At 41.4% G+C, this 22,822-nt stretch overlaps 1 protein-coding gene across 3 annotated transcripts in view; it reads left to right on the top strand.

The window, feature by feature from the left end:
* The window catches only part of ARHGEF26 (Rho guanine nucleotide exchange factor 26), a 115,074-nt gene extending 100,662 nt beyond the window's left edge, over positions 1 to 14,412 (top strand). For all 3 annotated transcript variants that reach the window (XM_073359637.1, XM_073359638.1, XM_073359636.1), the window contains 3 exons: positions 10,644 to 10,711; positions 11,257 to 11,361; positions 12,341 to 14,412. In XM_073359637.1, coding sequence (XP_073215738.1) covers positions 10,644 to 10,711; positions 11,257 to 11,361; positions 12,341 to 12,483 — 316 coding nt within the window. In that variant the 3' untranslated portion in view covers positions 12,484 to 14,412. The remainder of the gene's footprint in view (positions 1 to 10,643; positions 10,712 to 11,256; positions 11,362 to 12,340) is intronic.
* Positions 14,413 to 22,822: the final 8,410 nt, after the last annotated feature.

Raw genomic sequence — 22,822 nt, 5'->3', positions numbered from 1 at the left:
TGTTAAGTGATTGTTCTATTTCACAAATGCTTTGTTTCACCTGTGTCACTGTAATACAGTGGTAGACAAAGTCATTTGTACATGTATCTAGTGAAGTTTTCAACCCAGTTTGGGGTGCTCATCGATTAAAGTTGATACTTAAATTAAAATGAGTATCAAGCTTTGTTATCTTGTGAATTTTTTGTTGTGACATAACAAAATTGATTAAAATTGTAAATATAAAAGCACTTCATGTAGTTTTACACGCATTTTGGAAAGTTACAATTAATACAATTCCTACCAGTTATTAGCTGTACATATTGCAGGTTGCAGTACAGGGCACAAATGTGCTTTCATTAGGGGCCTGATCCAAAGCCCATTGAAGTCAAAGGCAGTCTAGGTCTACTCTTTCCAAGAGGAATATGCAAGCCAAAAAATCCACCAAAACAACCCTTTTGTGTGTATTCATCAAGATGAATCACAAATGCTTGCAACTCACATGGACAATAGAAATGACAACACAATATATTCTTCAAAGTAGACAAGTGAATCTGGGCTGTTTTTCAACTGGGATAAGTCTGCTGAATGCTAAGAATTAGTGGTAGTTTGCAGTGTTGTTGTGGCCATGTTGGTCCCAGGATATGACAGAGACAAGGTGGGTGAGGGAATATCTTTTATTGGACCAACTTCTGTTGGTGAATGACACAAGTCTTCAGGCTCTACACACAGCACCGAAGAAGAGCTCTGTGGAGCTCAAAAGCTTGTCTCTTTCACCAGCAGAAGTTGGTCCAATAAAAAATATTACCTCATCCAACTTGTGTGTCTCAAGAATTATCAGCATGCTTGATCAACATGCAGTAAATTATTCAGATTTAATTTTGTGATTTTTTTTCCTCCCTAGTAATAATTGAAAACCCTTACAGAAAGTTTCCTCTCATAACAAAGGGAGTCATGGTGAATGCAATCAGTAATAAGCCATCCAAGTAACCAGTCTTTGAGACAATTTGATGAACGCATTTTTTCTTTAACTTTTCTGCCTCCTTTCCTGCCTGCCTGTTGATGATTTAATCAACATCAGAAAGTAAATTGACAGTCTTTTTATTAGGATAATTCTTTATATCAGAGAGAAAATTCAAAGCAAAAATCTGTGGGGGAAGCTTGCAGGGAAGGACACAATCATATTAATTGACAGTCAGCCACACTGGTTTATCTTCACACAATTTGAGGAGAACGCCATATAATCAGTCTAATTTGGGAACTGTATTGCAGATAGTAAAAGAAGTAGTTTTGAGTTATAATTTGCAACTACTGACTGTTACATTTAAAAGATTAATTAGATTGATAGGACTAATGTGTTTTAAGAAGAGGAAGAGCAAATGATTATCAACTTTTGTTATGCTGATTATTTACTGGTTTCTGTATACTGTGTTTCTAAGTGGTGTGCACTGTTGAATCTGTCCATCCCTGCTATATTTCTCGATTTATGTCCTTTGTTATAATTTTGATTTGATTTAGACCTTATAAAGGCATCAAAATTACAAGGATATTTGCCTTTAAGCCATTAGGTTTGTATCTTGCAGAGCTGGCTCTACCATGTAGACAAAGCAAGGAGACACCTGGAGCACTAAAACAGTTGACAGTTTACATTGGTAGCAGAACATAACTATTAGGGATGTTCCCAAAGCCTGTCTTCTCCAAAGTACAGGGCAGAGAGAAATACATATACAAGTCTTATGTTGTGGGGAAGGACTATAGCCCCATACTCAGTTCTACCACTTATGGCTTATTGTATGCTAGGAACATAGGTATTCTCCAGTGTCCACTGGTGCCAAAAATGTAGATGGAGTGTTCTAATAAAAAATATAAAGTTTTGATTTGTTTCACTGTCTCTTTAAATTGAAGAATTAGCCTAGTGGCACTGGGTATTTTTAACTATTTGATTTTGTGCAGATTTAAAAAAGAAAAAAGTTTATATGCTAATACTGCTACACAAGGCCAGTTCATGGCTTTTCACAGCTCATGCAGTAATAATTTGGATAACCAAAGCTCTTTCAATAATGAAAGAAGAGGAAAACAAGTAAGCACCGTAGGGAAGGGATTTAGGTCAGAAAAAATAGATCTAAGTGTCTGAGAATGAGGAGGAAGTGTAGGGTTCACTGTGTATCCCACCAAGCCAGGCCTCTACTCCTGTCACTTCACTTTCACCCTCTTGTGCATGTATTGATAGTGGGAAGAAGTGAGTTCTTTTGTGCAGTCTCTTGTTCCTTGAAGGATGGCCTTAGCAATTCAGTCTGAGCTGCAACTTAAATCTCCATTTGGGAGGGGTTTATTTTTGTTGTTTTTCTTCTGAATGTAATTTATTTTGGCCATTTTCAATCTGTCCTAGCACATGAAATACAATTTTGAGTTTAAATGCACAAAAATGCTTACAGAAATTAAGTGTTATGTCCAGTACCATGGTCTAATTGTTTTAGATATTCTAAAGGAAACTAATATAAGAGCTGGGGTGTTGCATTACAGAAAGTGACTGACTGTAATTGTAGCTGTGTCGGTCACAGGATGTTAGAGAGACAAGGTGGTGAGGTAATTAGCTCACCTACCTGGTCTCTTTATAAAGTGGCTAAAGCACATGACCAGACGCTAAGTTTTATTGCTTTTTGTTTGTTTTTCAAACTGAGAGGAATGTGGACTACTCTGATTCCCATCCACTTGACAACACTGGTTTAAGTATTGGCGCAGAGGACTGGGACTCCAGAGATGTGGATTCTATTACTGGCCCACTGAGTTAACATCTTCTTGCTTAAGTTTACCCATCTGAAGAACTGGTATGATATTTTCTGCCTTGTGCATCTTAATATTTGTAAATATTCTCTGATGAAGGATAGCATAAAGTGGTGGTAGTTATAATTAGAATAAGTGCATACAGTAGACTGGAAGGGTAAATAATATGCATTTATTTGAAAGCATGAATGTCTATTCATCCAAATGGGTTGGAGCGCTAATAGCTCCAGTCTCTGAGATAACTAATGCATGTTTTAAAATCTCAAAGGAAAGAATTTTTCAAAGGCAAATTAAATGTCAAGGGCCACATTTGCATACTCTCCCTAACTGCATTAATAAATATTGCAGGCACACCTGTTTGTGAAACTTCATATTTGCCTGTGCATGTTGGATAATCAAGCAACCAAAAGTGAGCAGAAAAGCAGGGAAAATGGCTGGTTTTATAAAGGTTGCAATTCAAGACCCCCTTTCGAAATGAGTTCCGAAGTTCGTAACTAATACTGACCACAGTGACACAAACAATTCCTCTGCACCCTTAATTCCTTCTGAACCTCTTCCCTCATTGGTGTAGTAGAATATCAGTCTTAACTGTTGGTTAATATTTTTAGCATCTTAGCATTTTATAAAATTAGGTCTAGACACAGACTATAGTACAATCAGGAGCTGTGGCAAATCACAGTCCTAATTTAAGATGTAACAGATTAGGAGTAACAAAAAAAAATGTAATTTTTGTTCTTGTGTGATTTGTAGAGTATTATTTACCACAACGCTTGGAAGATACAGCATTCTGTTAAACAGTAGTTAAACAGTAGTTGAAAGAACTTTGCATAGTCTAGGGGAAGCAGTGATAGAGGTGGTCCTTGTTCTGTTGGAGCTGTTTCAGGGAGTGTTCTGCTGTAGACAACAGCAACAAATAGTGTCTTGTTCTCTCTAGTACAAATCCCTGTGAGAGGCCATCTCTGAGATGCCATTAGCATCCAAGCTGCCCTCCACAAAAGTGAAAGATTTTATCTGTCTCACTGGACTGCAAAGACTGGAGGGAACACATTAAAACATAAGCCACACAATGCTCCGGGCATATCCGTGCTTGGAAAGTTTTAGTCGTGGATTTGCTTTCAAAGTTTAGAATAACCCTGAAAGAAGCTTTAGATCATTAATGATTCTTTAAAGACCTCATTACTGTAATCAGAGGATGAGTAAAACATGTTCTGGAATGACATGCTTCGTGGCAAAAACTGTGTGCTTTTTTTAGTTGTTTGGGGGAAGGGACGTTTAGTAAAACTTTACTATTTTTCACTAGTTTGTGTTCTTGACAATTACAGAATTACCTTGTTATATGGCACTAGGTAAAAAACAAAAATGCCAATCCCACAAAGTTTGGTGGGAGGAAGAATCCAGACAGGAATTTGATAGCAGTCTACACTCTCTTTTAAGACTGGATGCTAAAGGTAGAGAAAGCAAAGAAGGAAAATATCTGCACTAAGCAGGCCAAACTGAATGGGGTAGAGATTGCTGCATTTCTAAATGTAATGCATTGTTGTTAATTCAACGATGCACTTAATTTCTCAGCCACAACTTGGTTGTCTGGCCATTTTGCTTGGGGCTTCAGCCCTGCGGGAAGTGCCTGCCAGGCCTCATGGCTTCAGCCCTGCCCCTGCTGAAGCCCAAGACCCCACTCCCCACTGGGCAGAAGGTCCTACCCCACCACCTCACTGTAAGGCAGAGGTCCAGAGCTTCTCCCCCCCAGTCTGGTAGGTGGAGAATTGGAGGAGTGTGGGGGGTTCTGCAAGCTGCACTTTAACTGCCCCCTGAATCTGAGAATGTAGCTGTGGAAGCTGAGGCTGGGAAAGTTGTTAGAGATTAATTCCCCGTTCTAACAAACTGATCAGGGCCTGCCATAGCCAGCAAGTTTCCTGGAAACAATAGGCATTTTTCAGCTGCTTATTAAACGAAATCTAGGGAGAGAAAATTGGGTGCACATAAAATGTTTGGGGATTGGTAATGTGAAAACATCTTGACAGAAAAACTGTACATATGCAAATAGTTAACCTTGTATCCTTTTTAATATGTTAAATTATTTCTTTTCATTCTGTTTGGGATTGGTTGTTGGATATCATCATTTTAGGTCACATTGGGACTATGGGTGAAGCTGAGGTGGTGGGGGAGCTGCTGTTATGAGCTGGATTAAACCTTGTTATGGGTTGAGTTAAAACCCCATTGAGATTGATAGGTGTGAACTCACCATTCACTTAAGACAGCTGTAAGCATACGCCTCCACCTAAAACAAAAATAGTGTGTGAACTGACCAGGTGCTTTTGCTGAGTGTTGTTTGGGTATGGGTCTGTGTGTCGGAAAGCAAAAGAGACTGAAATATAGAGGGAGCCCGCCTGAAAGCAGGGCCCTGTAAGAGAGCTGAAAAGTGTGTGCTTGGTGCTGTGAGAGAGAGAAGCTGTTTCCTGCTATTTGATTCCTTCTGTGTTCAGAGACACAACTTTGCACATTCTTTGTAAATAAACAAAACTGCATCAAAGGTATAGCTGACTATCACCAATTTCTCCTCCCAACTGGAACGTCCGGAGGGCCCCAAACTGTGACTAGCCACTTGGGTCAAAAAAGGGAAACAATATCTATAAAGAGCCATTCATCAGAAAATCTAATGTGCTTTTTAATGAGCATTATTAAAGTTCATCTCTTACACATTCTTCTTGGGATAGCTGTAAGGCTCCTGCCACCAACTACAATTATTTAAATTAAATTGTCACTTAGAATTGGAAAAACCATTACTGGCACTGGCATCTATTTTTTGTCTTTATTTCAACTCACCTGGTCACCACACTGGCTTCCACACAAGACTAATCTGACTCTTGACACCTTATTTTAAAGCTCCAGAAGAGAGTGCATTTCAGCTTTTGCACATTGTTCAAAATCATATTTGCTCTTTGTTTTTATAGTTGGAATAAGTTTAGAAACATTTTCTTGCCTAGATGGCATATGCACCAACCATTGCATGTTTTGTTCTTTTCTGTATACAGTGCAATGAACTGAGAGATTAGAAAGCCGCTAACGTTTACATTACAGCACAGTCAATTACCATTTGTTATTTCTCTGAGCTGCCTGAGAGGAATGATAGGTGCCATGAAGATAATTGTGTTCCTATTAAAAATGTCTACAACACAGTTATAAAAATGGAAAATATGAATCCGTAAGCAGTATGTTTTTCATTTGTTAAAACCAGATTTAAATTAAACCCATTCAAAGCACACTCAATACACTCTTCTATTAATTTTAGAGTGGTGTATTTCAGTTTAGCATAAACTTGCTTCTAATTAATTTAAGCTGTATCAGCATACTCTAGAATTATGTTGATTTAAGACACAATGTGTCCACAAAGGTTTTTGTGTCAATTTAACTAAACTGATTTTAAATCATACCTTTAGTGTGTACACAAGGCCTGAGATAGAGAAGACCTGTTTTTTTCCATTGTCCTATACCTTCTATTGTTCACACCTGTGCAAAGTGGGTGTAAAATGCCACCACATCAGAATGGTAGAGTTTTACACTCCTCTGCACAGCTGTAAATGATTACACAAATTAGTGGGGTAGTACAGTACAGAATTACAAATGATGAAACAAAGATACAGTATTCCTGGACAGAGTGCTAATCTTCTTGAAGCTAGTGGATCTTTCTCTCATTTTTGTTTTAGTCATCAGTACGTGATCAGCACTTGATGATTACCTTGTCTGTGGAGGATGTCAAGCGGGCTGTGGGCCATTCATATATGGAAATTTTCAGTGGGAAAGGGAGGAGTATTTGTGATGCAATAACTTTTTAAAATGTTAAAATTGTGTTTTTACTTTCTATATTCCAGAGGACAATACAAATATTCCCATGCAAAATGGTCCGAAGCCTATGTGGGGAAAGAAGGATCCTTCAAAATTTTCTTCCAGCCAACAAGTGCATTTTTCTAATCACAAAACTACCTAGAGCTAGTTGGAAAACTAGGGTGGCAGGGAGCAGGTGGCCAGGGAAAATTTCTACTTTTTGGCCAAAAAAAACCCCCAAAACCAAGCTCCTAGACTTCCATCTGAAAAACTTCAATCTGAAATGCTGCCACAGTGCCTCATAGGAGTTATAGTTTAGATGCCTCAAACTCCTATTCTCTATTGGACAGTCTCCATCTCCCTTGAGGCAGCACCTTCCCTCTTGCTGAGCCATTGTTGTGCCTCATGGGAGTTCCATTTCCACGGTGCATCATGAGAAGTGGAGTTTGGCCATGGAATGTGGCCCATAGAGGAGAATGAGAACATGAGATACAGAAACAATAATTCCTACAAGGCACCGTGGAAGCATTTCCTAACTGAAATTGTTTGGTTTTCAGGTGACATTTTTCACTAAATATTTTGGCAAAAATCCAATATTTCATCAGAAAATTTTCAACCAGCCCTACTAATATCCCATTAACTTGCTGAATTTAATGTACAGTATTAAAATATTATTCATATAATATCTAATTTTTGGTCATGTATATTAAGTTGGAAGTCCATTCCAACTATTTATCACTCTGTAAATTAATACCTCAAATTCTTTCAACATATGTTCTCTCTCTCTCTCAACTAAACCTTTATCCCCTAGTTCTGGTGTGCCCAGCAACCACCAATAATCAGGATTAATTAATAATCAGGAGGCAATAACCCTCATCTAAATCATGTCACCCTTGAAGCATCCTCTCTCAAAACTAAATAATCCTAATTTTGTCAATCTAAGTACAACTCCGTATTCCATTTATCCTCTTTGTTGCCTTACACCGTTGTGTCCTTAATTTAATCATAGTTTTCTTCAAGTAAGGTAACCTAAACAACACTCTGCCCCCAAGGCAGTGTAACCAATGCTTTATAAGAGAGCACAATATCATTAGACTTTTATTGTATAACCCACACTTGAGTCAAGCCAGCATCCTGTTAGGAGGGTATAATGGAAAGTACTTGTGGGACAAATGTATTCTAAGGAGGAATTTGCACATCTGGAGGGAAGAGCCAAGCCTAGAATATGGCATGATAGATTAGGCAGTACAAGGAAGCGCTCAAATGAGAAGTTTGGGAGGTGGATAGGCAGCAAGATGGGGATCTTGAGCACATGATAGCCAAAATGCAGGCAGTGACAGAGTTGGACAGAGCTTTGAAGGAGATGGGTGCCCAAATCAGAACTGAATTTTGGGGCTCTGGTTCATATTTGGGATTTTTAAACCCTACAGTTTGGTTTGCATAAAGGATTTTTACTCACAAGAGAAAGGGGAACCAACTGTAAGGCTTAGGTTCCAAACACCTCAAAGTTCACATCCAGGATTATGTTTCATCACCATTTCTACTCTGAATTTGACATGTGAGGTTGAGGGGATGCCAGGGAAAGGGTTTCAAAGAGGGAGGTGACATGGTCCAAATGTCAGAAGATGTTTTTAGCAGCAGCATTTCAAAAGACTGGAGGGGAGCGAGGGGAGATTTCAAGATGACATTCTCTTTTCTGGTGACCTTTTCAAACTGCCCTAACGCTTCTGTTTTTCAGTTCTCTTGATTTCTTATTCCCTTGAAAGCAGTTTTTGATGTACTGAAATATTGTATTAGTTGATAAACCTCTGAGCATGTTGCCAGTTTCATGCACATAGTTGTTCATCTGAAACATGGGATATAAAGGCTTTTCATCTTTTTCATATACAGTAACTGTTTTTTAAAAGTAATGTTGATTGCAGATTTTAAAAGCACTCTAACCTTTTACTGAAATGCATTGAGGCAGACACAGTGGAGAAACGAGGACAGACGCATGCATGGAGTGAAGTAACAGGATCCAGCTTTTATTAAACTTTAGCACAGGAGGGGGGCACTACCTGCCGTCACCCCTACTCTCCCCCTACAGACATTTCATTGGTTCCAGTGTGGAAGTTACATGGCTCCTTACCATATAACTTGTAAGTTGGGTAGGCTCTCCTCAGCATACACCCCTGGACTTGGCTCTCTGAGTCCTAGCATCTTCTCTTCCCCAACCCACATGAGGAGAACAGAGGGTGCTGAAGGGTGAGGACCTTGGCCTGCAAGTGCCACAAGATCTCACCTTATCCTGTGAGCCCGAGGCCCATCACCAAAATCCCAGGTCTTTTACCTCTGGGAACCGTTCATTTTATTCTCTTAACCACACTGGTAACTGGCCGCAAGTTGCAACACATTAACCACTCAACCCCCAAGTTACCTGAGTTAGGTTCCATGCACATTCCTGGCTAGGAAGTGCTGTGAAGAAGGCAAAAAAACTTTCCTGGTCCTCTGCCAGTTGGCCCATGTGAGAAAAAATTCCTTACAGACCCCCAAACAGCTGATCAGCTAGACCTAAAGCTTCTGTCAGGCTGGATTCTGACAGGTGGGTAGGGTGGCCTGCTGGAACAGAGCCAAAAGAGGCTCCACATGGCCCCCGTGCCAGGTTAAATCCTGGGAGCTGGGGAATGCTGGCCCAATGACTGCCAGAGACGACTCCCGCCCCCCCCCACCTCGGTGGCCCCTCCCCCACAGCTGGACAATGATTGCCAGAGACTCCTGGCAGGAGGCGCTACCTGGTGTCCCTCAGCAAGGGTCTCCCTTGCTAACTGCTGGGACTCCCCTTTCACCACCGGCCCCATCAAGTTCCCCCACCCATTGAGGCAGGTGGGTGGCATTTTTCCTGCTGCCTAAACCATCTGAGTGTGTGAGACTCCCTTCAACAAGGCAAAAGAGTTAGTTTAACTGAAACACTCACACTTTGTATTGTACCAAAGCATGATACGTCAGATTCAGACCTTAATTTGTCAAAACCCAAATCCATTTGGATTTAATTATTATGGCTCAGCTGTTTATTTGGATATCTTTTACATAATCTCTTACCATTTTCCTTCATCTCCTGTCCATTACCACTCTTTTACCCCCATCTCAGACACATACACACCCGCCACACACACACGCAATCTTCTCAAAAATTGTTCTGTTAACAATTTGTTCCTTTGGGAGAACTGTGTGATACTTAGAATCTAATTATTCCTCTTCAGAAATATTGAGATATTCTAGCTGAAATCAATTTTTACCTTATTATCTAGTTATCCAAGGTTAAGTTTAAATTATTCTTTTATGGCACAGTTCTGCTCTTGTATGTTTGTGGCACATCTCTCTGACTTCCCAAGTGAGCACATCAGTGACAGAACGTGGCCCTTTCAGAGCACCGTTTGATTTTTGTAAGGGACTTGCTTTCCTTTCCAAATATACATCCAGCCAATTGTTAGTTACAGGGAAACAGAAGATTTTTGTCTGCTTACATTACATATGAATGGTGTGCGGTGCCCATTAAATCTGCCAGATATGCTGCATATTTTTTGTAGAGAAGGCTGCTTATAAATACACATTTAAAATGTTATTTTTATTTAAGTTCTGTGGTGTGTGTTAGACTAATAATTAATATGAAGGCCATTAGTTGCAGATACTAGGACAAAGCTTATTTTAATGAAGCTTAATTAAAACAATGAAAATATGCACAAGAGACCATCCTTTTTAGGCAACTTTCTTAAAACCGTTCCCAAATGTGTAGAATGTTGTTCTGTTCCTCCTTTATTGGAATACCACCTCTTCTAAGCAATCCATTATTGTTGGTCGCTTAATATGTTTCACTTTACTTGAATCATGAAGTGTTTACAGGAAAATATATCTTGCTATGTTTAAGAAAGCTCTTGACTTTAATTAAAAAAAAAAAAAAGTAATATGGTTTCTTCCCAGGAAAAAGAAGAAAGATTTAAATCTAGGATCCTGAAAAAGGTGTGATCTCTAGCACTCTAAGGGTCAGGTGTCTTGGAAACTGACTTTGTCTCTATTGGTTGCAGGAGTGAAAGAGCTCGCTGGATTACTGCACTTGGACAGAACAGTGACAGACAGAGTGCAGACAGGACAAGTAAGTGAGAGACAGTAAGAGTTTTCAGAAACTTAACGTGAAAATAGAAATATACTGCCCCTCAGTGGATAGCTTGAATAGGTGTAGACTGCAAGAATAAATGTGTTTCCTTCCAAAAAAACAAATTATCCAGATTTCCTTTGCGATGTTCCTTTTGGTCTAGCATAGCGCACATTTGTTGACCTTCTGTGGATGCTGTTTATCAAGACCTTTTCTGAGGAAGTTTTTTCAAGGTTTTTGTGGTACAAGGAGTTATTTTACTTGCATTCATTAAAACTGCTTTGGCCAGTTGAATCAGCCTATTAGTGACTAGGTTGAGAATGCAAGCTGATTTTATGTCTGACCCAAATTCATGTGTGTGTGTAGTTCCCCATTGGGAAGCCAGCATGTTTAATGTGCTCATTACTGAGATTACTTGGGTTCTTTTGTTTTGGCACATTCTAAAATGGGATGTTAAAATGACTTTTGAGCATGTTGCTTAAATATAAAGGTATTCAGTTGCTTATACACATCATGTGGTTCAGTTTATCCTGTTTCTTCCTCAGCATTGACACAGGTAGAGATTGTCAGAACTTACACTGCAAAGCAGTCAGATGAACTATCTCTTCAGGTTGCCGATGTGGTTCTGGTTTATCAAAAAGTGAATGATGGTGAGTAAACATTTTTCCAGTTTGCTACCACCAACATAGATTAGTCAAGCTGGGAAACAGAGTCCTAGTCTAGTATCAGCTTCACAATGAAATGGGGTGTCAGCCTAGAAGACACACCACAGAAAGCCATAGGTTTAGGCCTAGGTTCTTGAGGGACAACCACTCTTTATGCAGGCATTGTGGCCACATTCAAGTACATTTCCATCCATCTCAGAGGATTTGCATAGATAATTAATTTCAGGTGCAGCAATGTGGGTATAATTCCCCCTCCCCCCCAGGAGCCATGTGCCCATAAAGGAGAAACTAGGTTAAGGCCTCTTTGAATATCTCTCTCTTAAGAGTCATCATTGCTTTGTGAGCAATGTATCTGTTGATTTGTCTGAATACTGCACACATTCAAGGTGTTTACATCTTGTGCTATGCTTCAGTACATGGTGACTCTCTAAGGGGTAATCTTGCAGCATATGAGGCAGGGACTGTCATTTGTTACGTAAATGCTAGTCATGTTGGGGCCCAACCTGGTTATTGCTACCACAATAAAAATGTTATAACAATACTGAACATGTCCTGCAAAGATGCTGAGTACAGTCAACTCCCAGTAGCTTCAGTGGGACTTGAGTGCTCAGCACCTTGCAGAAGGCAACCCTTACCTCTAACCCAGTTGTTTACTGTCACAAAGAGTAAAAAACAAATGGAAAACCTCAGGCCGATTGGTTTGTTTATATTCCTGAGATCCAAAGAAGGTGTGTGGTTTTTCAAATATACTGTACCTTTACTGCTTTATTTTTATTATTCCTAATCTGCATGCATAATGTTTCCAAACAATGTAGCCTATCTATACCTTATACTTGACTCATTGTAAGCATAACCATATTACAGATACAATGACAGACTGTGTGTACAGGAGTCTCTCTATAAACATGCCATACACAGTATATTACACATGTATTTATTGTTGCCTCCCCATTCTCCCTTGCAGGTTGGCATGAAGGTGAACGATTGCGGGATGGTGAGAGAGGTTGGTTTCCAATGGAGTGTGCCAAGGAAATCACATGTCAAGCCACAATTGACAAGAACATGGAACGGATGGGACGTTTGCTTGGACTTGAAACAAATGTATAGAGTCCCTAAGATCTGTTTTTTCTTTGCTGCAGGATTTGCACTAAGGGCCCAAAGTGGTGGCTTGGTTTTGTGCTTGTTGTCCCACTATAGCTGTAGCGTGGGAGCTATGACTCAGAGATTTGTAAAATCAGTGTCGGGAGGAAGGGCGGGGGGGTGGGAGAATCAGCAGTTCACTGGGTATCCAGGATACTTTAAGTTAAAAGCCCCTAAAAAGTAAATGAACTTCTAAAGTTCCCATAACAAAATTCAGGTGATATCTTTAGATAGTTCCCTCTTCCTTATTTTACAGTGTAAGAGAGCTAACTGAATCCTGGCCTGAGTCAGTCTTATCTGCACTGAATCCTAACTGGGACTGAGCAGTAAGCTCTGGGAGCAGCTCCACATACCTTTGACTTCACCTCCCTTTGTCTTTAGCTGCTGCGCCCCTTTTATCATTATGTGCTGTTTCCTCACACCTGTCCAACCACACACACACACACTTTTTTATTTTTGCTTGTTTATTTTTTTAATAATTTAAAAGCACCTTAGCTTCCTCTGGCCAGGCCTCCCACCAGCCACCCACAAACATGTTGCCCTGCAAGGAAGCAGCAACAAACAACTAATATATGGGGATTTCCCACTCCTCAGGGGAAAGTTGCAGTGCTGTATTGCTCGCACCAGATGGTGCTGTGTGTGGGGATAAATAGCAGCTCGCTAGCCCCTCATATGGCCTAAAATGTAATCCATGAGCACACACTGTATAAAGTGCTCTCTCCCCGATAAGGCTCCAGAGAAGACGTAGACCAAGTGAAAAATATTCCACTAAATTATGAGTGCACAGCTCTCTACCTTTGTAATATAAGAGCATCCTTCTGTTCGGTCTTCTCATCTTTTTCCTTGTGGCTCTCTGTCTACATCTATCTATATGTCTGTTTCAGTGAAGGGTTTTCATAACATTAGATTACCTTTTGTGTTAATCTTTTAAAACCTTCACTCCTTGGGCTTTCTCTTCCCAAATGATGGCTTCTTATTTCACGCACATGATTTTTTTTAAAAGCTGTCATTTGGAAAGCAGTGATTAAAGTACATCTATCCCAGCTAACAAAGCTAATGTGTTCTCCAGGGACTGAGAGGGGAAATCCAGAATGGTTTTCTGTTGGTCTTTTTCGCTGATGATGATGTTTTATCTATTCAAGCAGCTCAGATTTTGTTTCCTTCCAGTGTTGCTTCAGTGTACAGAGGGCCAGGAAGGGTTTTCAATCAAGAAGTATGCAGTGAACTTTTGTAGTGTGGGAAAATAAGCTTGGTCTCCAAGGCTCCAGCCTCCATTCCCAGAACAGACCAGTCTTACGGTATGTCTCCCCTTTTAGCTGGGGATGTAATTCCCTGCTCAAGGAGACTTACTCAGGCTAGTTCCCATTGAGTTAGAACAGTAAAATCAGAACATAGCCCCGGCAGCGTGACCAGCAGGACGGCTAGCTACCCTGAGTACGTACCCATCAGATACCTTAGCTTGTTTTATCTTGTTCTTATTTAAAAAATATTCTCCGTAAGTATAAGCAGCTCTGTGCTCTACACTGCTCCTCTGTGTAAGTCAGGCAATCTGATTTTCTGTGTTATAATTCTCTCCAAGCTTATCCAATTTCACACAGTATTTCACTGGAGTCCCACGCCAGCTGATTCTGACATCTTCTCTTGTGTCGTTTCTCTTACTTCCCTGGCCCTATTTAAACTAAACTAAGAATAAACTAACCTTCTGTGCTCTGGAGCACACACATGCATGTGCTGATTTGGTGTCTGGGAACGCTAAGCACAAGCTGAGATGTAGGATTTGGCTCCCCCTATTGTCCATTATGTTAGCATTACAGTATCTTATTGACAGGTTTCAGAGTAACAGCCGCGTTAGTCTGTATTCGCAAAAAGAAAAGGAGTACTTGTGGCACCTTAGAGACTAACCAATTTATTTGAGCATAAGCTTTCCGAAAAGCTCATGCTCAAATAAATTGGTTAGTCTCTAAGGTGCCACAAGTACTCCTTTTCTTTTTGCGAATATCTTGTTGAGGAGTTTGCACTTTTATACATTTACAGACATGTTTTTAATACCCATGCTGTAAGTTGTGGCTACAAAAAATACTCAGTTACACAGTTGCGTGTGAACACTTTTGCAGGGGTATCTTAAGATCTGAATTTTATCAGTTTGTGTCTTAACTTCCACTCCCACAGCGCAAGGATGATAATGCTGAATTCTTGGCTTATTTGAAAATACATGAGGATGTTGATCTCTGGGAAACATTCTATTAATCATTTCATTTCAATTCCAGTTTTGCCTATAAATTTAACTAGGATTTCAAGATGTGTTGTTGCTTTCGTTCAAGGTTTTGCTGGGAGAGTGGAGTGCTTTTTAACTTTTCCATTTCTGTAGCAGAGGTGGTAAAATTAATTTCCTGTTTTTTGTTGGGAAAAGAGGTGTATGAACCAGAACTCCAGGATACCATCACCTTCAGTCCTTGTTACATGTTAATTACTACAGATACAGAAAGGGAAAATTATATAAGAGAGCAACACTAGTATTGACTTAAACTCTTGGTCATACAGTTCAGAATGGAGAAAATGAGAAGGCCTGGCAATGAGGGAGGGTTTGCAGGGACTATAGAGTAATATGATGTTTTGTCAACTTTGCCTTCCCATTCCTAATTGTGACCTGACCTGCTGATTGGAGACTCCATTGTGCACATGATGGTGAGAGAGGGAATAGTAGAAGCTCACGTTAGCGCTGCTGAACACATGTTCTCCTTTGCCTTAGAGAGTACCTGTCAAGATTGTACTCCAAGCATCACTGGCCAAATTTGGCATCTTCAGCCTAGCCTCAGAATTTCACAGGAGAAACAACCATTTAATATTGTCTGACCAAGATGCACTTGTAAACAGGAAATAATTTTCAAAACATCTTTTCAGTTACTAGGTGTTATGGTTTGCACACTGTATGTATTATAAATATGTTAATCCTTTTAAGACACAGCTGATCACTCGGCAGGGTTGAATAAACGTTAGCGCAAAAAATGAGGTAAAAACTTATATTAGAAAGGCTTCCTGCTTGTAATATTTTCACTCCATTTTTTTGGAGGGGCTGCATGTTGTAATATATACTGTAATATGTTGAAGATTTGTAAATGAATGAATTGTTCATAAGGTATCCCTGTAACAATTACACTTAAAAATATATTAGAAAAGCAATAGTTTTGTATAAAGTAATTTGAAGATTCACAACCTTGGAAGTTTGACATGTGGTTATATACCCTTGTGAATTAATTTATAAGTGGACTGATGAAACAGTAATGAGCATATTGTAATCTTTGTAAATTGAACAGTCTTATTTAACATAGGTAAAAAAAATGCTAATTTTTTAACAAATAATTAAAAAACCCTACTGTATACAGCCAGATGTTTAACACAGTAACTGAATGTATAAATCCAGATATTTTATTCAGGTTTTTTAATACATTGTATATATTTTTCACACCTAGTTTTTTCCAAATGTTTTTATAAATACAATTCTGCAGGAATTAGACATCAGTGACCGCATAGGACAACAATCAATAAAATGCTTTTAAAAACTTTACTTTAAAAAAAAAAAAAAAAAAAGCTTTGACTTTTACTAGGAAAATACCAAACATCACTTAAAAATCCCTGCTGTCATCCTTTTTGTTGGAATTAGTTTGGATCTTTTTAACCTTTGTCTTTCTTGTTTAAGACAAAGCCATAATTCAATTGGACCTTATGCACCTTGCTGCTAACATGGATGAAAGTCCAGGAGCCATAAATAGGGGAGAGCAATAGCTCTGTGGTATACTCTGTGGTATGTGAGAGTTATAGAAGTGGAAAGTCTCTTGGTATGTCAATGGAAGTCCTGATACTTCTCTCTTCCAGTGCTAATATGCCAGATGCACAAACTGTATGATAAATGAAAGGCCCGATCAATGCATTTCTCTCCCTTACCCCCTTTTTTGGTGTTCAAGCAAGAGCAGAATAAAGCCCTTAACTTTTCTCAATTTAAGAGATATAGATTTTACTTAACTTAAAATTTTACAGATAATTTTCTTAAAAGAAGAACTGATTAAAATTTTTCCAAAAATAGATATTTAAAGCTTCCCTGTGAAATGAAAATTTATGGAAGCCAAGATATGGGAAATTCAGGAGACCAGTGTCTAAGATCCCTAATAAGTAGAACTGGGGAATAACTTAATGAATGAGTTGGCACATTCGCATACATTCAGCTTTTGGAATGTTATTGCAAGAGATAGGGACTTGCTGTAGGTGTCATTTGTAAATGCAATGAGAGCATTCCTGCAGCAGTTTGTTGGGGTAGGATGTCCTCAGTTATGCAGTCACATAATACAGATTCTTAGGCCTCAAATAGTATTCATGTGGATCCTAGAGTAGGATGAGGACCTCACATTTTAACAATCTTCTGAATGTGCACAATACTCATTTGCTGCAGGTGAAAAAGATAGCACAGACTCTATACGATAACTGCCAGAAAACAAGAAACTTGCAGATAACCTTTGACTGTTGTTGCCTATACCTTGACCTAGGGCCAAGTTAGTCTCATAATAGATATTCTCAGCAGGGGAGAATAATTTCAAATTATGCCAGTTAGATGTTGCCTTGGAGATTTTGGTCAGATGCTGAAAATATCATTGTCCCAAAGGTTCACAGATTGTAAAATCAGATACCCCTTCTGAGAAGTAAACCTAGATACTTGCCTGAATTCCAGAAAGAAGTAGCAACCAAAATTTGAAATGTGCTGCTGGAACGAAATGAGGAGCCAGTTCTGAGAAGACTCGAGATGGAGACCAACAAGCCAAACCAGGGGCGCTAGAGCTAATGACCCAAGAAGTACCAGACCTCAGCATTGGTGTGGATGCTGCGGTGAGGCGCACAATATTAAATACCGACAATTGTGAATTACATAACAAATTTCATGTCCTACAGCCCTCTATAAACAGCCTTTCTTCCCCTATAGACAACTTCAGTGAACCAATCTTCACAGCAGAGTACCACCTCTCTGTAAGAGAAGGAGGGCAAATCCCTGAACAATAAGGTAGTGCAACAAAAGGGGAAAAGTAAAAGGTAGTAAAAAGTGTGACCAATTAATCTGTTTCTTAGCCTTTCCTAAGCAAAATTACAACCCTTGACTTGCTGCAGCTGTTAGCCTCTTTGCTATCAGTCTCTAATTTAAGAGAAACTAAGCCAAAATTGTTACGGATAGCCAGGCAAAATACCTTTAAGAGAACAGCAAGAAAGCTGGGTAATTACAGTAACCATGAGACAATCCTCACCCACCAACTATGACAGGAGAATGGGAGAAGTAGTGTTTCTTCAGGATGTCTTGACTCTATCTACACACTGACCAAAGCTCGTGAATGCTTCAGCCTACTTCTTGGTGCCTAAAGAGCATGGCATATATTTATTTCCCTTCATTTTCAGTCTCATTGATGGCTGCATGACCCCACTATCTAGAAATATTCCCTTATTGATGCCTTGGTGACCCCAAACTGATCATCTGTGACTTCTGCATGACCCTGACTTCCCCCAGTATAGCTCCCACATGTGACCCCACAAACTGGATAATCTGCCTCTTTGGCCCCCTACCATACAGACACTCTTTTCTGGACCCCTCCAAGATCCTGACTACTTCCAAAATTAACAGTGGTTACCTCCTACTACAATGGTTCTCAAACTAGAGGTGCCACTTGTTCAGTGAAAGCCCGGGGTGGGCCGGGCCAGTTAGTTTAGCTGCCGAGTCTGCTGGTTCGGCCAATCACGGCTCCCACTGGCCCTGGTTCACCACTCCAGGCTAATGGGAGCTGTGGAAAGCGGGGCGGGCTGAGGGATGTGCTGGCTGCCCTTCCCGCAGCCCCCATTGGCCTGCAGCGTCATTACACAACCAGTGGGAGCCGCGATTGGCTGTTTCTGGGGACGCGGCAGGTAAACAAACTGGTCCATCAGGGGCTTTCCCTGAACAAGCGGTGCCCCTAGTTTGAGAACCACTGTCCTACTACTATCCAGGCTTGCTCTCCATTACTCTGTGGCTTGATACTCAATGTCATTGACCCCTGACTCCACTACCTCCATACATTCACTTATTAACCCCTCCTCATCTGCTGCCAAAATACTCATCAGTAAGAGTTCATTTGTGACCCCACTGCCCTGATATGCAGCATCCTTGACCACCCTACACACTTCCTCCATTCACTCCCATCTTGACATCCCATCTTGAACCTCACTATCTGCAATGCTGCTCCTCATGACCTCACTGCCTTGCTACTCTGCCTCATTGACCCCTGCATGATTCTCCCCCTTCACCCCCCCCCCCCAGACATTGCCTCATTGATCCATCTGTGACACCAGCTGCCTCCAAACTTATCAATGACCCCTTCATGAACCGCACTGTTCCCATTGTTGCTCCCTGGGACCTCCACAGACACTCTTCACTTAAAGTTGTCCCGGTTAACGTTTTGTTATTACACTGCTGATCAGTTAGGGAACATGCTCATTTAAAGTTGCACAATGTTCCCTTATCATGTTGTTTGGAAGCTACCTGCTTTGTCCACTGCGTGCAGGAAGAGCAGCCCGTTGCAGCTAGCTGGTAGCGGCTTGGAACCAGGGTGGGCCGGCAGCCCCTCCCTCCCCGCAATCAGCTCCCCACTCCCCTAAGTAAGTTCCCTGTGCAGCAGCCATCCAGCAGGCTACCAATTACAGGCAGTTCAGCTGTCCCTCCATGTGCTGCTCCTGCGCTCTGCCTTGGAGCTGCTCCCCGAGCCCATTGCTTGCTGTGGGCGTGGGAGGGGGGCATCTAATGTCAGGGTGTCCTCCTCCCCTTTGCTCCTGCACCGTGCTTACCCCAGCTCCATAGAGCAGCGGGACACATGACAGGGCTCAGGATGGAGGGCGCTTCCTGGCAGCAGCTGTGGTGTCAGCTTGCTGATTAATTTAACAAGGCAGTGTACTTAAGAGTGGGTCTGCGTACTCAAAGGGGAAATGCACATCTCTCGCTCTCACACACACATAGGCTGCCGTGCTGTCGCCCCTCCCTCCATTCCTTCTAGCTTGTAGCATGTGACTACATTAACAATGAGTTAACTCTTGAGGGCTCAGCCAATTGCTAGTTCATCATTTAGCAGTAAGGCATTTCCTGGGACATATCCCACCCTTTACTCCTCCACCTCAACCAAACTTCACAAGCATCATTGCTGTGTACAGTATTAAATTGTTTGTTTAAAACCTATACCGTCCGTCCGTCCGTCCGTCCGTCCGTGTGTGTGTGTGTGTAAAAAATATAGTCTTTAGTCTGGCAAAAAAAAAATTCCCTGGAACCTACACCCCACCCCCCCCCATTTACATTAATTCTGATGGGGAAATTGGAATCGCTTAACATCATTTTGCTTAAAGTCACATTTTTCAGGAACATAACTACGTTAAGTGAGGAGTTACTGTATTACTCAACCTTAGTGACCCTCCCCCATGACCCCACTACCACCAGATACTGATTTATTGAGCTCCTGACTATCTCCAAAATTATCATCAATCCAACCCCACCCCCAACCCCAATGCACCAGGTTTGCGCTCCAAGGCTGTGTGACTCTACAAAGTTGATACTCATTGACCCCCCCCCCCCCGACACACACACATAATCCACTTCTGTCATACATTCACTTATTCACACACACACCCCCTCAGCTGAGGCCAAGTCATCAGTGACAGCTTGACCCTCCAGCCACACTGCCTTGACACTCAGCCACCTTGTCCCCGCCATTACAACCAGACACTCACACACCCCGTGACCACATCTGCTGCTAAAAGCATCATCAGTGACCCCTCCCCCCGCAAGTGTGCATGCCTGTGACTCCTCCCCCAACTGCCCTGATAGGGACATTGACACCTATGTGACCCCCCACCCCCACTACCCCCTCCAATCTTGAGTCCACTGAGATGCCAACTACCTCCAAAATTGTCATCAATGACCCTGCCCTGTCCCTTACGGCTTGCCTTCCAGGGCCTTGTGTGCCCCCCCGCCCGACTTAATACTCCACCTCTATGACCCCATTTCCACCAGACATTGGCTTCGTGACCCTGACTGTCTCCAAACTTGACCTCAGCGTAATGCCTTATGCCCCCTCAGCATTGCTCCATGTGCCTGCGTCTGACCCCCCCAGCCCCCCCACATTGCCTTGCTACTGGCCTCATGAACCCCACTTCCTCCTGACAGGTCCTTATGGTCCCCTCTCCCCACCCACCTGCCCCCAAACACCATCTGTGACCCCCCCCTTAGTACTCTCAGTGTTGCGCTCCTGACTTTGTTACCTCATTGCCTTGATACTCAGCCTCATTGACCCCCTCTTCCCCCCCCGCCTGAGCCCCATTACTTTTAGCCTTGCTCGCAATGACCTCCCCCCCCCCCACCACTGACATGATACTCAGCATTGGTGATGCAACTGCCTCCAGACTTATCTTCATTGACCCTGCCCCATACTAATCTTCCATGTGGCCCACTGCCGCATCCTCCCCTGCCTGACACCCACTGCCACCCGCTACCTCTCGTGGGCGAGCATTTGAGCTAATTGTCCTGCTGTGTGATAGGCCCTGATCCATTCATGTCATGCCACAGGCTGCATAGTTCCAATGGGAGCCTGGTGCTCCTTCCAAAATGGGTCGCCGGCAGTGTGGGAGGGCTGGCCAAACGTACTCAGAACATCAAGGGCATTTGTGCCGTATGCTGACCATTCTGTAGCTACCCAGAGGGTGGGTATGCTCTTTTGTCTGCCTGCTACAGGAAGGGCAAGCTGGCTGGCTGATTGGCCAACAGGGACCAGGGAAGTACCTGGAGACCGGGAGCGAAATCCTATTACCTCGCCCCTGTAAAGCAAGTGCATTACCACGTGAGCTAATTCCCACTCCCAAGGTAGGGCCAGAGGAACTAAAAATCCCATTGATCGTCATTGCATTGTAGGCTCTGATGTGCCTAAATCCCTTTTGAAAATGAGATTTAGGCCCCCTAAATTAGTTAAGTGTTGCAATGCTGAGTGTAGCACTGCCTAAACATCTTTAAAAAATTGCTTCAGATTACAGCCTTTAACGATGCAGATTCACCATTGACTTTGAAAGCTGGGGTGGGCATGTCCAAGCCATTAATCGTTAGCAATAAACTGAATGAAGGATGAGAGCGTGCATAAAAAACCACAACAGCATAATGAGCACTGCTTTGAAGACTAGCCATCTTATTCATGTATCACAAGTATCCCCTCTTTTTATTCCCTACCCACGGCAGTTAGCATAATATCAATAACAGAGTTTTTTAAAAAAAATTCTCTTAATTCAGGCTAAATTTAGCAACATAAATATTGCCATAGCAGAAGAAATCAGTGGCCCATCTAGTCTAGTACCTGGTCCCTGACAGTGGCCAATAGCAGCTGCTTCATAGGCAGAAACCCCACACCAGATAGTTATGGAATAATTGGCCCATTAGGGAAAAATTTTTCCTGCTCCCAGACCATTAGTGTTTGTTTAACATGCTGACGGTTTATCCCCATACGGGATATTACATTATTACATAATTGTGGATATAATTATCAATAGAAATGCCTCATCATTTTAGAATCCCACCAAACACTTGAACTTTTAGTTTGTGGCAATGAGTTCCATATTTACAGCCTGTGTTGTGACAAAACAGACAGCAAGAGAGTGAGGTGGAGTGATTTTCTTGTAGTTCATTTTAAAAAGTGGATACCTCTCACTTTTATTAAATGTTACCTTGGTCTTGTTGTATGAGAGCGTAAATAAGAGTCCCTGACTTACTCTCAGTGCCATTAATTATTTGCCTCCATCATATCCCTTTGTATATGTCTTCTAGCTAAGTTCTATCCTTTTCATTCAGTTCTATCCTTTTCATTCGCTCCTGATAACAAATTTACCCAGACTACTAATCATTTTTGTTGCTCATTTCTGGACCCTTCTGTTTCTGCTCTTTATTTTTTTTAAGATGGGAATTTGAACATGTCTATCCCGGGAATCTAGCTTTTCAAATCTCCTCTAATCCTTCTATAGGATTTGACCTCTAATCCTTCTATTGAGCTAAATTAGACAAGCATTATTAATGAAGAATAAACAGGCTTTATTTTTGTGAAAATAGAATGGAGCCCTACATGGAAATGATCCACATATAGTTGAATAAGAACACCCATGAGAAACAGCAATATTATTCTGAACATATTATTAAAAAATTACAATTGAGACATTATACTTTAATCTTCAGGAGGGATGAGATTTTCACCCCTGCTCCAGCTCCTGTATGCTGAGTAAA

Source organism: Lepidochelys kempii, chromosome 9, assembly GCF_965140285.1.
Source record: "Lepidochelys kempii isolate rLepKem1 chromosome 9, rLepKem1.hap1, whole genome shotgun sequence".
Taxonomy (NCBI): Eukaryota; Metazoa; Chordata; order Testudines; family Cheloniidae; genus Lepidochelys; species Lepidochelys kempii.
Note: the sequence above shows the minus strand (reverse complement) of the source record. Positions and strands in the feature narration are given on the sequence as shown.